This window comes from Pelodiscus sinensis, chromosome 22, assembly GCF_052426305.1.
Source record: "Pelodiscus sinensis isolate ZL-2025 chromosome 22, ASM5242630v1, whole genome shotgun sequence".
Lineage (NCBI taxonomy): Eukaryota > Metazoa > Chordata > Testudines > Trionychidae > Pelodiscus > Pelodiscus sinensis.
Genome location: NC_143073.1, coordinates 15235228 through 15251962, shown reverse-complemented (window position 1 = coordinate 15251962; position 16735 = coordinate 15235228). Strand labels below are relative to the sequence as shown.

At 54.8% G+C, this 16735-nt stretch overlaps 2 protein-coding genes across 7 annotated transcripts in view; both read left to right on the top strand.

Annotated features, from left to right (window-relative positions):
• DNAH2 (dynein axonemal heavy chain 2) overlaps positions 1-16735 on the top strand; it is a 307939-nt gene that overhangs the window by 58858 nt on the left and 232346 nt on the right. For all 6 annotated transcript variants that reach the window (XM_075908075.2, XM_075908076.2, XM_075908072.2 and 3 more), the window contains 6 exons: positions 4967-5181; positions 5463-5609; positions 11848-12004; positions 12447-12686; positions 13139-13327; positions 14795-14942. In XM_075908075.2, coding sequence (XP_075764190.2) covers positions 4967-5181; positions 5463-5609; positions 11848-12004; positions 12447-12686; positions 13139-13327; positions 14795-14942 — 1096 coding nt within the window. The remainder of the gene's footprint in view (positions 1-4966; positions 5182-5462; positions 5610-11847; positions 12005-12446; positions 12687-13138; positions 13328-14794; positions 14943-16735) is intronic.
• On the top strand, positions 5680-11363 carry LOC149521828 (uncharacterized). Its single transcript, XM_089772698.1, has 3 exons — positions 5680-7218; positions 7414-7600; positions 11303-11363. Exons 1-3 carry the CDS (start codon positions 6873-6875, stop codon positions 11361-11363), a joined length of 594 nt encoding a protein of 197 aa, XP_089628824.1. The 5' UTR covers positions 5680-6872.

Sequence of the window (16735 nt, the reverse complement as noted above, 5' to 3'; positions counted from 1 at the left end):
CATAATCAGCTGCAGACGTGGCTCTTGAAGGGACAGAAGAAAGCTCCTTCTCAAAATCTGCTTGTCAGTGGAAAAGGGCAGGACTGAAAACCCATCCCACTCCTGGGAACTAGTTAGACCAATGTACCCATATAGCCCAGTCTTCCAGCCTTCCATATGTGTCGGCAATGGTCTGTGTAGTGTGGTATCCCTGCCTTCACACCACACCTACTCAGACTAATGGTTCATCTAGTGCAGGGGTGGCCAAAGCCACGGCTCGCAAGCTGAAGAAAAAAATGGTGGCTCCTGATGAAACTGGGATGGAACCCGGAACTGCTCAGGTCAGCCGCTCTCATGACCCGGCCGCTGTGAGCCGCCTGTGCCGTTCTGCTCACGGGCCCAGAGCACTATGTCATATTCTGCACGTGCAGGCTGGGTTGCACATAGCACTGCCTGCACGTGCTAGCAGCCAGCTGCTGAGCGCAGGCAGCAGCAGCAGCTCCAGAGGGTGGTGGCAGCGGTGCCAGCAGAGGCCCTGGGACTTGGGCATAAGGTTAATGGGGGAGGGGGATTGGGTTAGAGTGGAGAGGGGAGGTGTCTGGCTCTGGGGAAGGGGAGGGGAGGGGAGGGGCATTGGGTTGGTGGGGGTGCACATGGCTTGCTGGCCGCTCAGTGCATGTGCCCCAGTGCCTGGAGGGAGACGCATGGCTATAGCAGTGGCTCCGGGACCCAAGAATTAGGTTAGAGTGGGGGAGGGAGTGGTGCCTGGCTCTAGTCTGGGGGAGGGGAGGGGAAGAGAAGGGAGGAAAGGTGGATTGGATTCGGGGGGGGGGGTGCACGTGGCATCCCAGCCAGCACGTCACAAGGCTGGCTGCTCCGCGCACATGCCCCAGTGCCTGGAGGGAGATGCGTGTGGCTGTAGTGGTGGTGGCTCTGCCTCTGGGACCCAAGAATTAGGTTAGAGTGGGAGGGGGTAGGGGATTGGTATAGAGGGGGCCGGTGCCTGGCTGGGAGGGGTTGGGAATTTGGTTGGGGTGTGTGTCTGTGCCTGGCTCTGGGGAAGGGGTGGGGGATTGGGTTAGAGCAGGGGGAGTGCCTGTGGGACGGGAGAAGAGCAGCCAGCGCACTTCCTGAGACCCAGGATCCCCAGGTACTGGCCCCAGCTGTCTCTGTCCCCTCCTCCTGGCCAGATCCTTCTACGAGTACCCTACCCCAGCACCCACCAGCACCCTGTCCCCTGCCCCCACCAGCACAGTTGGGACCATATTAGTGAGGCTTGGGGTTTTTTGGAGCCGTTGTCTCTTTGCATCTCACTTGTGTGGCCCCAACTGACTTTTCTGTGGGTCAGTGACCCCGACTCAAAACAGGTTCCCCCCTCCCCCCATAAATGAAGACAACACTGAAAGATTTTGTGTTTTGACATCATTTTATTTAAAAATGAAGCCTAGCCAACAAGACCCCATCTGGCTGCAGCATCATAACACTCCTGCACCCCCCTTCCCACCCGACTCCAAACCTGAGCCTATCATATACTGGAACCTCCTGTCCTGAGCCTCTCACATCCCCAAACTCCTGCACCGCCACATCCCCAGTCTTCTGCCTCAATACTCCTGCACCATCCACACACTGCAAATCTGTGTCCTGAGCCCATCATACTCCCAGCCTCCCTGCCCTGAGCCCCTTGTGTACCCCAGTCCAAACTCCTGCATCCTCACAGCCTGTGGTTTGCTCAGCACCTCAACCCTCTCCCTGACCCCAACACTCTCCAGCCTGGAGCCCTCTCCCTGAGCTAGCATCCTCTTCTCTACTTCCTCCTGCACTCAAATACCCTCCCAGAGCTTGCACCTCTCACCTCTTCCCAGTGTTTTTTTTTTGTGAGCCACAATAGCAGTGGAGACAGCATGAGGAGCTGGGGCAAAGTTATTGAGCCGAAAAAAAGGGGGGGGGGCAGGACTGCGGAGACCAGGGGAAAAGTTGTTAACCCCCCAAAAAAAGCAAAAGCAAAAAGCTGTGCCCTGGGATGGATGTACCAGCACCTATGTTCTCCCCCCCCCCCCCCCCCAGTGTGGCTTTTTTTTTTGTTTTGTTTTGTTTTTTGCTCAATAATTTTGCCCCGGCTCTTCACACTGTGTCCACTGCTATTGTGGCGCGTCATCTTGAATGTGTTGGCCACTCCTGATGTAGTGTGATGTGTCTGCTTCTGATAGGGGCCAAAACTTAATGCTTCAAGGTGTAACATGCCACCTTGTTTCAGGCTAGCCCTGTCCTATGTTGCTTATTCATCTAAGTCTTTGACTATTTGCCTCAATAACATTCTTTATCAGTGAGTTCCTTTGACAGGTTTAATTACACATTGTGATAAAAACAAAACAGAATTTCCAGCACCAAACACAAGGCCTCAATGATGTACAGACTCACAACTGCGAAATGTAGTTGCAGAGTAAAGCAAAGTGCCTGAAAATCATCTCTGCCTTTCTTACCTGCCAAGTCAAGGATTTGGCATTCTAGGTCTCACCTCTCATACTTCATGGCTCGCGTTTCTCTGCCCTACTTTATCTGTTAGTCATATAATCATGGGCTGCCTCAGCCCTGGAGTATAGGTCTTGTTGGTATGCTGGGACTGATTATAGAAATACCTCTTGCTCATATTTTTCGTCTTGAAGGATCTCAGAGCACTTTTTAAGTTATAGACGTGCATTGATCATTTTCTTTGGAGGGGAGCAGTGGAGGAGTTTGCCAGCCATACAGCAGCATTTAAAGAGACAGCACTGAAATATAAATGCCTTTGGTGTGGGACTCAGCTGCTGTTTCATAGTATTGCTGCTTAGCAGTTTAAAACAGGGCATAAAGGAGATGCCCACTGCTGGCTGAAGTTACAGAAGGAGTTGCTCGAGAGCAGTTAGCCAAGATGCCACTTTTCTACACTGTGCCCTCTGCATAGTCCCGCTTATGTGCAGGGCTCTGCAGTGTTGGAATTCCCTAGTGCAGTGGTCTCCAACCTTTTTACACCCAAGATCACTTTTTAAATCTCAGAACAGGTGAAGATCTACCGCCCCGCCCCTTCCTTGAAGCCCCGCCCTCTCTATTCTCCTCCTGTCCATCACTTGCTATCCCCAGCCCTTACTTACACACTCTGATAAACAGTTTATTTTTAAATTATGTGATATATAAAATTAGAATCACGTGTTTACTGTTATGAAATAAATGGTCTGTTTTTAATTCATGCTATTTAAATCTAAAATGAAGAATTTATAATTATACATTTTGTGGGGACAGTTCTGTGGCTGGGGTCAGGGGAGAGGAAACAGGGTGCTGGGAGGGCAGAGGACAGGTTTCTGCAGCTGGGGACAGGGTGCCAGTGGGGACAGAATTCAGGGAGTGGGGACGGGAGAGGGGACAGAATTCTGTAGCTGAGGATGGGAATGGGGAGAGAGTTCTGTAGCTGGGAACAGGGGAGTGGGGACAGAGTTTGGGGAATGGGGACGGGAATGGGGACAGAGTTCTGTAGCTGGGGACAGAGGAGTGAGGTCTGGAAAGCGGGGAGTGCGGACAGGAGACGGGGTGCCAGTGGCAGTAGAGAGTCTCCTCCATCTGCCTCCTCCCAGGATTGCCCCCTCCCCCTGAGGGAAGCCAGCACGTTCCTCGCCCGGGCCCGACCCCCCCCCCCCAACACGGAGCAGGGAAACGCCGCGCATGCCTGCCCCGAGGCCAAACCCCCTCTCCCACAGCGCGGCCAACCCCTGCCTGCAGCACGGCCAACCCCCCGCGGGTGCCTGCCCTGGGGCCAAAACCCCCTCCCGCAGTGGGGCCTGGCCAAGCCAGCCTCCTCTCTTCCCTCCTGCGGCGGGGCCAAACCACCGCGGGTGCATTCCCTGGGGCCAAACCCCCGCAGGAGCCTCCCCGGGCCAAACCCTGGGGCTGACCCCCGCTCCCGCTCGCTCCTCGCAGGGAAGCTGCTGGACTCCTCTTCTGGATCCGACGCCCCCTCCCCCAGCACGTGACAGAGCTGTGGGAGGGGAGCAGCCTGCACACTTCTGGAGCCCTCGGAAGTGACGTGGGCTTCACCCAGGACTTCCGTCCACCCCGCGGGAAGCCGGGCTTCTCGGGGTTGGGGGAAAATGGGGGGTGGGGATGCCCGAAAGCCTCGCGATCGACTGGTCGAAGTCTCACAATCGACTAGTCGATCACGATTGACGGGTTGGTGACCACGGCCCTAGTGAGTATAGCTGGCTGTAGCTGCTTTTTTGGGGCTCATGCAGCCCTCTCCTTCCTCAGTTCCTTTTGTTGCCTCTTGAGAGTTCAGTGATGTAGAGAGGAACAAGCAGGGTGAGTGGGGGTGAGCAGGGAGCATGAGAAAGAAGAACTCAACTGGGAAGTTATCGTGTTTTCTTGGGGTGGCACCATGGAAACTTTATTGACCATAAGAGGTCACAATTCTCATTTTTTGTTTCCTCTGCAAGAAACCCTCTCCAGCAGCGCAGTGTTCTAGGGCCCTAGACTTCAGAACATTCACTCTTCAATTGCTTTTGGTTGCCCTACCGCCATTTATTTTATTGCTTTGAATGAGTGGCTCCATATGTGCGTGAGTTGGTTTCCTTATCATGCTAGTCTGAAAGAGCTGACTGTCCAGTGAGAATTTTATCTTTGGATTTCACTTAATCACCTAGGTGCGTTTGGAGAGTGAAGGTCTGGACAGCAGGGGACTGTGAGCTGGGACCCCAGAGATGGGCGAGGGGAGTTCAGGGCTGCGATAGTGGTGTGTAGGGGGGTTGAAAGTGGGACTGTGAGTCAGGGTTGAGCTGCGTGGATTTTAGGACTGGAATAGCAGGGAGAGGAGTAAGGCTGAGAGTCAGGATTGAGGTGCAATATCTGCCCTCAATAGCCTCTTCCTAGCTAATGATTTCTGCTCCTCCTATGCAAAATGTTGCTCCCCGTTCTCCACAGTGGAAGTATAAACACTGGTTGAAGCTTTCCATCTGCCTTGCAGTGTCTTTCCAATGCTCACTTCCTGCCCCATATTGGGACAGGGGAAGAGAGCTTTCAGGCTTATCAGCTGCTGATCCAGGCCATGGATGAGATTGAGAGGAAAACATTCCAGGAATGGACTCAGACTCTGGACAAAGACAGCCTTAAACGCTTGGACACTCCCCTCCTTATCCTCAGCACTGAGAAGAGTGGCATGTTGGACATTAATTTTGACAAGTAAGTGGGACTGGTCTGCCACTATCTCCTGGGCAGACCAGTTTTTGGGACACAGGGGCAGCCCGTCCATGTAGGCGAACTAGGCAGTTGCCTAGGGTGCCAAGTTAAATGGGGCGCCAAATGATGGCTCAATATCATTGAGGGGCTTGGAGGTGGGGGCGCCGATTGCATGGTTTGCCTAGGGCGCCAGTTGCTAGCAGCTAGTCTAGGGCTGCCCCTGCTGGGGCGGCAGGAGGTGGGTGTCGAGTGTGACAGGCCTTTCCTGTTGCTTCCTTTTGCAGGGATTTGCTGAAATTATTTGTGGAAATCCATTACTGGGAAAGGCTGCTTTTTGAGATCCCCCACTATGTAGTGGAAGTTTATGACAGGAAGGAAGATCTGCGAAACCTCCGTGAGAATTTGCTCCTGGTTGCCCGGGACTATAACAGGTTTGCCATCCTTGCCATTCTACTGCTAGCGTTCAGCAGCCTCCTGGTCGGATGCCTCTCAGCATTTTAAGGCAGGGAAAGCTGTCTGTCTAACTTTTCAAAGCCATGTCTGGCTGACTCCAGATGTTCAGGGAATCTTTTAGGTGTCAGTGGACTGGAGCTGGTTGATTTGGGGGAAAATCAGATTTTGCTCAAACCATTTGGTTGCTTAGGTGGTGACCTCCTGTTAGATCACCCTATTCTTAATCAGACTCTTCAGCCCTCCATGCTGGCCAGTCCTGTCATCTCTCCAGCTTCAGCTAACCCCTGTCACTGAGGGGGGAGGAGTCTTTGGGTCCTGCACCCCCATCTGCAGTCAGATGGGACTCTTATCCAGCAAATAGAACAGAAGGTTTATTCGTTCAAAGGGTTACAGCATAGCACAGACTTGAAGTTAACACAGGAACAAGGAGCAGCCAGTACAATCCATCCTTGGGAGAGAGGGGCCTAGAGCCAGGGCCCTCTCCCTGCATCCTAAGCCAGCCAAGAAAACTCTCACACTATGCAACCGGTCCCAGCCCTGCAAGCAGCCTTGCCTCCTCCTCTGTCCAGCTTCCAGGCCAAAAGGTGTCACCTAATGTCTCCTAGCTGCACCTCTCAATGAGGCTCAGGTTACACTCACCCTCAGTGAGGGTATGTCTACACTACAAAGTTAGTTCGAACTAACGGACGTTAGTTCGAACTAACTTTCCTAGGCGCTACACTAGCGCTCCGTTAGTTCGAACTTAATTCGAACTAACGGAGCGCTTAGTTCGAACTAGGTAAACTTCATTTTACGAGGATTAAGCTTAGTTCGAACTAGCTAGTTCGAATTAAGGGGTGTGTAGCCCCTTAATTCGAACTAGTGGGAGGCTAAGGCTTCCCAGGTTTCCCTGGTGGCCACTCTGGCCAACACCAGGGAAACTCTATGGCCCCCCTCCCGGCCCCGGAGCCCTTAAAGGGCCACGGGCTGGCTACACAGTTTGTGCCAGTTGCAAGGCTGCAAGCACCCGTGCCAGCAGACCCTGTACCTGCCACAGGATGAGCCAGCCATCCGAGGGCTCCCAGCCCTCCACTGCTCCCCAGGACCAGCCTGGCGGCTCCTAGGAGCCTGCCCGGGGGCGCAAAAGGCGGGCGCCCGCTTGGTCAAGTGCGGAGATCGTGGACCTCATCGAGGTTTGGGGGGAAGCCTCCAATGTCCATGATCTCCGCACTACCCACAGGAACGCGGCCATCTACGGCCGCATGGCTGCCAGCCTGGCCGCCAGGGGCCACCAGCGCAGCCGGGAGCAGGTCCGCTGCAAGGTCAAAGACCTGCGGCAGTCCTACTCCCAGGCCTGCCAGCCAGGGGCCAACCCAGAGGCCTGCCCCCACTTCCACGCCCTGGACCGCCTCCTGGGGGCTCATGCCGTCCCTGCCCCCCGGGACGTGATTGACTCCGGGGCAGAGGGCTCGCGCCTGGAGACGGAGGAGGAGGAGGAGGGCTCTGAGAGCCAGGAGCCTGCCGCCAGCCTGCCCGGGACCCGGGAACCCCGAGGCACCCCACAGAGCCGCTCGCCTGCGTCATCTGAGGCCGGGGAGGCGTCCACCTGTGAGTACCATTGTGTTCCCCTTATGTGTACGGGGGGCTGGGGCGAGAGGGAGCCCTGGGACCGTGCGCCTGGGCCTTGCCCACCACGGAGCAGCAGCTGGGGATCCTGCAGGGGCCCTGGCCTTGCAAAGGGGAGCTGGGTTTCACACACCTGGGCCCCTGGGGTAATTGACCGCTGGTCTTGTTGCACCACAGCTGCAGCACCTGGGCCTGCAGGGCGCACCACACCGCCTGCAGCAGCTGCCCGTGCCCGGGCAAGCAGGAGAGCCAGGAACAAGGAGGAGTATCAGCGGCGGCACCTCCGGTTCATGGACCACCAGCTCCGCACCCAGGACCACTGGGTCCAGGAGGACCTGAGGCTGCGCCAGCTCCCTCGTCCCAGGTTTCCCCCTCCCCTCTCCCACCCTCATTCCTCCCTTCCACCACCCAGTTCTGTGAAATAAACAGACATTTTTGTTTCAAAAACAGGTGTCTTTATTTGACAGTAGGTAGGGAGGGGAAAGGGGAAGGGAGGTAGGATGGAAGAAGGCCCCAGTGGGGCATGCAGGGAGAGGTCAGTCCTCCTCCTCCACCAGGAAGCTCTCCCGCAGGGCTTCCCGGATCCGGACGGCCCCCCGCTGGGCTTCCCGGATGGCGGCGGTGTGGGGCTGACTGTAGTGTCCAGCCATGCAGTCAGCCTCAGCCATCCAGGCTGGCAGGAAAGCCTCCCCCTTCCGCTCACGCAAATTGTGGAGCACACAACATGCTGCCACCATGGGAGGGATGTTGTGCTCGGCCAGGTCCAGACGGGTGAGGAGGCATCGAAAGCGGGCTTTCAGTCGTCCGAAGGCCCCCTCCACCACTATGCGGGCCCTGGTCAGCCTGGCATTGAAGACCTGGCGGGAGGGATTGAGGTGCCCCGTGTAGGGCTTCATGAGCCAGGGCTGCAGTGGGTAGGCGGCATCCCCCACCAGGCACACGGGCATGTCCACGTCCCCGACCCTGATGTGGCGGTCGGGGAAGAAGGTCCCGGCCTGCAGCTGCTGGTACACGGAGGAGTTGCGGTACACCCGGGCGTCGTGTGCTTTGCTGGACCAGCCCACATTAATGTCCGTGAACTGTCCCCGGTGGTCACACACGGCCTGCAGGATCACGGAGAAGTACCCCTTGCGGTTGACGTACCGGGACGCCTGGTGTTCTGGGGCACGGATGGGGATGTGCATCCCGTTGATGGCCCCCCCCGCAGTTGGGGAAGCCGAGGGCGCCGAAGCCCCGGATGACGACGTCCGGGTCGGCGAGGCGGACCACCCTGCGGAGCAGCACCCGGTTGATGGCCTTGACCACCTGCGGAGAGAGACACAGCAAAGCGCCAATCAGTGGGGCGCCTGGGTGGCTGGGAGCGTTCGTGCCCTGGCAGTGCCCCGCGCCCCACTCCCGGAAGCAACCCCCCTGGCAGCGTGTAGTACGGCCAGGACTGCCCGACCCCTCCGGTGCGGGGCGCTTTCGCCTCCTCCCGCCCCCCCTTTGTCCCTGGGGCGGCCCATCCCCTTCTCACAGTCCCCCTCCCCCCAAGCTCGGTGGCCGACGAGTGCCATACCTGCATGAGCACCGCTCCGACGGTGGATCTCCCCACGCCGAACTGGTTCCCGACGGATCGGTAGCTGTCCGGCGTGGAGAGCTTCCAGAGGGAGATGGCCACCCACTTCTGGAGGGGGATGGTGGGTCTCATGCGAGTGTCCCTTCTGTGCAGGGCAGGGGCGAGCCACTCGCAGAGCTCCAGGAAGGTGTCCTTCCTCATCCTGAAGTTCTGGGTCCACTGTCGGTCCTCCCAGCGCTCCAGGACGATGCGGTCCCACCAGTCGGTGCTGGTGTCCAGACGCCAGACGCGGCGGGGCACGCCGGTGCCGGGGCGCCGCCGCGGCTCCTCCACGGCCCCCAGGGCGGCCAGGCGGAGAGGCAGGGGGCTGATGTTCACCAGGTGGTGCCAGGCAGCCTCGAGCCATTGCTGGCAGGCTTGCAGCAGCAAGTCCAGAACGTGCACCAGAAGGTGCAGGGTGAGCCGTGGCTCCATGTTGCCACCTGCGGCGGCCCCCCCGAAGGGAAGCACCGACACAGACGGGCACAGAGACCAACGCTTTGCTGTCCCTCGGCGAGGTTGGCAAGCAAGCAGGAAAAGCTGAGAACCGGCTGTCCAGGGGGGTCTCTTTAAGCTCGAGCCTCAGATAGCCTCAGACAGCAGCCACACAAAGCATCTACGGACCTGATGCCCTGCCAGAACCGGTTTCAGCTGCCCTTAAATGCCCCCCTGCGTCCAATCAGTGTGGAGGCGCTAGTTCGAATTAGCAAAACGCTAATTCGAACTAGTTTTTAGTTCTAGATGCGCTAGTTCGAATTAGCTTAGTTCGAATTAACTAATTCGAACTAAGTTAGTTCGAGTTAGCACTGTAGTGTAGACGTACCGAGAGAGTCACACCCAAAACTCCCATCCCAAGCTGGACATCAGTGCAGTCCCCAGGGAAACTGAGGCACACTTATAGCGTTACAAAGGAGCAGCACAAGACCGTAGCAATCATATACAACATAACAAAGCAAACAGAGTGAATACAGTCCCCACTTTGTCACTTATCTCCACTCTTCGAGATGTAACTGAGCAGGGTCACTTATCTAGTGACCTAGGAAAGTTCAGGCCCTCTCTCTACACCAGAGCATCAGCCACAGCTTGGCACTGTCCTTAACACAGACCCCATCCATGCCGTAGTCCTGCAGAAGCAGGCTTTGTCTCAGTATCTTGGAGCTGGGCCCTTTCGGTTATGGTGTAGTCCATGGAGGTGTTTGGTTGCTCCCAGCTCTGACAGGATCCAGCTCTATGGGGGGATCATTTTCTGGCAGCTGGACAATTAGCTGGGCTTTGTTGAACCCTCCGATCTTCATCTCTCTCTCCTTTCACAGCTCGACAATGTTCCTCTTAAAGAGAAGGATATCAGCCATCTCCCTGCTGTTCTTAAGGGCTTGCAGCCTCACAGGCCTATACTTGCAGCGCCCCACAATTGCCAGGAAGAACCCCTTCAGTGTGCCAGCATCCATGGGGTCACAACCCACCCCCAAGTGTTAGACCATAGGCCGCTCTGTCTCCTGGGACCACTTCCCACGGCCCACGGAGGAACCCGTCCTTGGGATGATACCCCTTCTTGAGGATCACACTTGGGTTTGACTATAGCCCCTACTCCACCGTGCCACTCCCCACCCCAGAATTTCAGAATGTCAGAATTTCACTGTTTTTGGTGAGAATTGGAAAACCAGAGAAGATAGATTTCCACTAATTTCTGCACAAAGGGCCCTGCCACAGTGGGGACAAGAGCCTAGCTAGTTGTACAGCTTGACCTTGAGTAGTCAAGTGTATGATTCTCTTGCCTGCATTTTTCAGCCATCAGGGTCCACATGTGCCAAGTGCTGGACAAACACCAGAAAAACAGGGCCTCTCTGAATAGCTTATGAGCTGAGAAGGCAAGTGGTATGTAGTGAGAGAGGGACACAGTCAGTGATGCACGATTGTGTATATAGTTGCAACTTTTTATACATCTCTGTCACCTCCCTGGCTCTCTGTAATTGCCTGATTCTGAGAGGTCTTATGGTAGGGGGTCAAATCTGATTTCCAAATAAGAGGTGTCTTTAAAAGTTCAAACCTGAGTTTTCACATTTCATTTAGATCAGGTGCCAGTTCCCATCTACTCCCAGGTTGAGGGACAGGGTGGTCCTTGGTATTGAGGAATGGGCTGTGAAGCCCTTCACCTCTAGGATCTTGGTTTCAGTTCAGACGCATGTTGGTGGTGACTGAAAACCATTTCCATGTGATGCCCATTTGGTGGTCCTTATGTGAAATGAATTGTAGGGGGTTGGGATCTGAATCCAGTTCTTAGCAGAACAGATGTCCTAGTCACAAAAGCCACTAGGATAATTGACGCTGATTGGCCCCCCAGAACTCCCTCTCCGCACTACAGCAGGTTTCTCCAGAGAAAAACCTTGGCTTGTCGGTTGAGGGAGTTTGCATGTTTTGGGGGGAGATTGTGTGGGGGATGCACATTGAGTCAATCTTCACCACTCCCAGTCTGGTACCACCATCAGTTGAAGAAATGAGTGAAGGAATGAGTGAGCTGTCTCATGACTAAACTGTCGTGGGGAGGAGGGTTTCTCTTTGCTCTGGTATTTTTAAAAGTGTGACTTGGGGGCGTTTTTCTGCAGAGATAGTGTTGCTTGAAACAGGTTCGTTTTGGCAAGTGTATTTTTAACATGACCGAAGAGGGAGTGTTTGTGTCATGCTGGCTTGTTGGCACTCAGGGCTCAGTTGTTGTTGGAACAGATGTACTTGGGTGATCCCCATCCTCCTGTGCTGGGACAAGGTGGGAGTTTCACTCTCTCCCCTCCCCCCATCATTCTGGTTGGACTGGCATCTGGTCTCTTCCTGCCCCAATCTGTTTTTCTGATTACCTCTCAGACCTTGCCAGACGCCTCTTCAAACTTGTTAATTTCTTGGCCTGACCCTAGTGATTGAGGAGAGCAGTGGCCTCCTTTAGACCATCCTTTCAGCAGATTAGTAATAATATTAAACCTTAGCTCTTCATCAGTCCATTTTACTTGTGCTCCCCTATTTAGGATCATTGCTATGCTGTCCCCAGAGGAGAGGGCCTTGTTCAAGGAGCGGATCCGATACCTGGACAAGAAGATCCAGCCCGGCCTGAAGAAGCTGCACTGGTCACTGAAAGGGGCTAGCACTGCCTTCATTGGTGAGTGCCGACTGCATGCCAGCAAGGTGAGCTTTCCTGCAGCCTCCACTGCCCCCCAAGCCTGAATAGCCAGTCCCAAAGTTCCATCCTTCCTACATGGAGATCTCAAGAAGCAGACGTGTAAGGGATCTCCAGCTGCTGGCATTCTGTTTATGTGCACACTGCTCACTCAGCTTAGTTTTGGGTGCAGTGGGGGAGATTCAGAACACAGGTGTTCTCTGCTTATTGCGCATCTATGAAGGTAAGGAGCAAAGAACCCAGCATGGCAAACAACAGCCTCTGGTTAGTGAGTGAAGAAGTAGAAACATGGAGCCCAGTTTGCACCCAGAATCGAGGTGGGGCGGCAAAGGGAGAGCCTCCCATCCCTTAGCCTCATGCCTGCCTTGCTCAAACAGAGCCGCAATTACTCAGTTTCACCTTTGGCAGACCCTAGGGCCCTGAACCTGCTTTGCTGCTGCTGACCCTCAGGTGCAGACTATTGTGAATGAATTCAAGGCAGCCACCCTTACCATCGCTCGCAGTGCCCAGCAGATCAGCGAGGCGCTGCTGGTGCGGATCACTGGCAAGCGGGTCTATAACGACCTGGAGTTTGAGGAGGACCAGAAGGAGCACCGTGCTTGGATGCAGCAGAAACTGATGGGTATCCATGAGGAGGTCATCACCATTATGTGTCAAACCTATGAAGTCTTCAAACATGATAGTGCCGAGGTAAAGAGAGGCCTGGGGCCTGACAGCTTCCAGTAAGCCTTGCTCTGTCTGCTATCAGGGACAAATCCCAGCATGCAGTGCTCTATTTGATTCTGTCAGGAGACCTCTGTGTTAAGGGCCTGTGTTCTGTACACATTTTAGATCTGCACTATGTGACAGAGACTCTCTGTCACCTGCAATGTCTTTAATTTCTCACTCAGCTGTCCCTGCCCACCCACGGGCTCACTGTCAGCAGATGGCAAAAGGGGCAGTTGCCCGAGGCCCAGTGATTTCAAAGGGCCCAGGACTCCTGGCCACTGCTGCTGCAACTGCGGTGGTGGTTGGAGTTCTGAGCCCTTTAAATTTAGCTTAGCATTTGTTGTCTTTTACCCTGGCTGTCTTTGCTCTGGTGTGCTGTGTTGTCTTTTACCTCCTGTGCTGCCTTTCTCATCTTAACTTGTTTCTCCCCTCAGGTGCAGCAGTACTGGATGGCCTACACTGTTAAGATGAACAGAATGATGGAGGAAGCCTTCAGGCTCAATGTCAAGTGGTCCCTGCTAGAACTCTCCAAGGCCATCAATGGGGATGGCAAGACCACTACTAACCCCCTGTTCAGGGTCAAGGTAATCCTGCAGGACAACTACCCGGCACCCTCTGCTCAGGTGAGCCCTTCTTCTTCAGCTTTTGTCAGTGCTTACAGGGCAGCTGAGCCCCACCGGATGGTCCCTGCCAGTGATTAGTGGCATGTCATGCAGGGATTGAAAATGATCCTAAGTCTGGGACTTGCTGCATTCAGTGCTGAAGTAGTGTCCCCCGCAAAGTACAGCCTGACTAAGGACTGGTGAGAGTGTTAAGAGCCAATATTCTGCATATAGAAATGAATGCTGGAAGGCTGGGATTACAGCTGCTCAGTAGGGATGTTAGATATCGAGTAATTTAATAGGTGAGCAACCGCATGAATTCATAGTGGTTATTGACTATTCTATAGTCCCCAGGGGTGGGGCCGGCAGCCAGTGCAATCTGGCCCCACTCTTGGGAAACCCCCTGCTAGGCCACACTGCTGCAGAGTGTATCAGAGGCAGCAGAGTGGGGTGCCAGGTAGAAGCTGGTCTGCAAGGGGAGCCAGTTTAAAAAACAGCTCCCTGTGCAGACCAGCTGCCTGCTGCCCTGTGCTGCTGCCTCTAATACAGAGGAAGCAGAACAGGATGGCAGCAGCCCCTGTCTGCGGGGGTCTGAGCTCCCCACAGACAGAGGCTGCTTTGGAGAGGGAGGGAGGCTGATGCAAAGCAGCTTCTGTCTGTGGCAGTCTGGGCTGGCCATGGACAGAAGTTGGTCTGGCAGAAGCTCCTGTCCACAGGGGGTCTCTGCTCTTTCTGTCTGTTGGGCACTCGGACCCCCTGCGGACAGGGGCTGCTGTTGGGGACCAGTCTCTGCCTGTGGTGGGTCCAGGCAGCAGGGGGTGGGGATGGGAAGTGTGAGTAGTTGAAAAGATCAACAGATAAGCCTAGGCTTATCAGTTAATCGATTGCTTGTTTACATCCCTACTGCTCAGTTGTGCCAGGCTAACACATTCACTGCATGCCTTCAGGCAAAAGAGATTTGATCTTAAAATCATGGCTGTCTGATTACCTTCTCACTTTTCTTTCTCCCTCAACTCTGACTAGGGGCAACTGGGAAGAGGAGTCCACAGGGGCCCACTGGCTATGTGACCCACTGCCCCGCAGATCAGGGAAGGGCCTCTTCCCCAGGCCCTACCTCTCTCCCGTCTCTGCTCTGCCCCCTTCCTGCCCTTACTCCGCCTTCACCCTGTCTCTCCTTCCTCTTGCCTTCCACCCCATTCCACCTTTTTCCCCCAGCCCCTCCCCCAAGCGACGTGGCCCGAGGAGTGGCGGGGCCAGAGCTGGTGTGTGTGGGAGCTGGGAGAGGAAGGGGGTAGAAAGATGGAAATCAGAATGACAGGATTTTCAGGTCCAGTATATTGCAGCCTGTCAGTGCTTTTCCAGCTGTGGGGATGGGATAGATTTTCCAGTGCTTATGTGGTAGGTCTCTTTGAGTTTGCTGATCATTTGTTGCCTGCCTACCTCTTGTGGGTCCCCCTCTCTGCTAGCCCTGCCCCTTTGTGTTTCCAGGTTGAATTTTCCCCAACTTTGACCCAGCTTGCTAGTATGGTCAATGACATCAGCAGTCACCTAATTACCAGCATCTCTGTCTTCCGCCACCTGCCAGAGATCCTGACCAAACGCAAATTCCTCCGTGATCCCATCTCGATTCTCGTGGGTAAGGAGGCTACCCGCGTACTCAGATGCTATCTATGTGGACTACAGCTCCGTCTAAAAGAGTCTGCTCTTCAGGGTGATGCGTCACATTGTTCAGTGTAAGGATATAAGAGTGTAACCGAGTAACTGTTTAACCGATAAGCTAATGCTTATTGGTTACCAGCACTGGTTACATTTTTCATAGGATTTCTGGGAGCTTACAGCAGCTCTGCAGACCGGGAGCTGTAGGAGCCCTGACAGTTTCAACAGCCCCACAGTGGCCTCTGGGAGCTGCACCAGCTCCACTTTAAGGCTGCGATTAACCATGTAACTGAAAAAAATTTAGTTACACAATTTTTTAATTTATGACATCCCTAGTTCAATTTCTCTGGGTATGTATATGCTGTGTCTTCAAACCCATAGCGGTGAGTCTCAAAGCCTGATGCTACAGATGTGGGCTTGTACCCGATGTTAAAACCAGCTGTATAGGTGTTCAGGCTCTGAAGCTGGGGAAGAAATGGGTTTTGGAGCCTGAGCTCCAGTCCAGTCTAGCTCAGCCCATGTATACACGGCTGTTTTTAGTGTGAGCCTGAGTTTGTATAGCTGGGCTCTGTGACTTGCTGATGTGGGTTTGAAAACCCAGTGTAGAGATGTCCTCAGTGTTCAGACCACAAGGAACCGGATGAGGTAACTTGGCTGGCTCCATTCTCCTACCTGATCCCTGGAGCAGATGATTCCCTAGCCTGGTTCAGCTGTGATTTTTCCTTCGTTCAGTTTCCTTGCCGTGATGCTTTATTTGTATTTATTTCACTCTGTGGCACTCAGTAGCTGGCTTAGCAGCTCCTGCAAGTCATATGTTGCACCTAGACAGACATTGCCTTAATATTAGGGATGTAAACATGTAGTCGAATACACAATTAACCTGATCGACTACATGCATCCCTTCCCCTTGCTGCCTCTGTATCAGAGGCAGCTACGGTAGGCAGAAGTTGGTACATGTGGGAAGCTGGCTTTCAAAAGAGGCACCACTGTGGGGAGGGGGACCAAGTGGGAACCAGTATGTGTGGGGAACTGGCTATTAAGCTGGCTCTCCTTGCGTGCCATCTCCATGCAGCTACCTGCCCCCCCTTGCTACCTCCCACATAGACAGTGAGGAGAAGCAGGCAGGAGCCAGTGCTCGGGGTGGGAGCTGTCTGCCTCCCCTGTGCTCCTGTCTCTATCAGAGGCAGCAGTGCGGGGGGTGGGGGAAGGGAAGAGGGTCGGGGTGTTTGCGTTGGGCAGCCTTTGTGCGGCAAGTCTGGTCCCACCACAGATAGAGGCTGCTCTGTGAGATGCTGGCACAGCCTCTGTCTGTGGGGAGCTCAGGCCCCCCGCAAACAGGGGCTGCTGCTGCTTCCCCACACTTGCTGACTCTGCATTTAAACCAGATCCCCTCACAGACCGGCTCCCACTTGTCACCTATGTTGTTGCCTCAGAGGCTCAGTGGCAGGGGGTTCCCCAGGAGTGGGGCTGGCTGCTGGGCCTGTCCCTGGGTCTGTTGAATATTTGTGTAACTGCTAAAATTTGATACGATTACATGACTATTCAATTAATTGCTATCTAACATCCCTACTGAATATAGTGTACATTTGTCACCAGGGCTGGACGGAGGCATGGGCGAGCCGGGCAGCTTTCCAGGGCGCCAACCGATGGGGGGTGCCTGACGGCAGCTGTAAGGGGTGTGTGGTGTCCCTTACAGCTGCCATCAGGCACCACGTGCCTGGCTTCCGCAGCGCCAGCCCGCCCACATCCCCGTAGTGCCGGCCAGCAGCGCTC

What these genes read in the sequence shown, in the direction of transcription:
- LOC149521828 (XM_089772698.1), top strand. Translation starts at nt 6,873, where the DNA reads ATGGCTGCCAGCCTGGCCGCCAGGGGCCACCAGCGCAGCCGGGAGCAG. An exon ending in GGCCGGGGAGGCGTCCACCT is followed by an intron (nt 7,219 to 7,413) that starts GTGAGTACCATT and finishes GTTGCACCACAG; the next exon opens with CTGCAGCACCTGGGCCTGCA. An exon ending in CGCCAGCTCCCTCGTCCCAG is followed by an intron (nt 7,601 to 11,302) that starts GTTTCCCCCTCC and finishes CACCACTCCCAG; the next exon opens with TCTGGTACCACCATCAGTTG.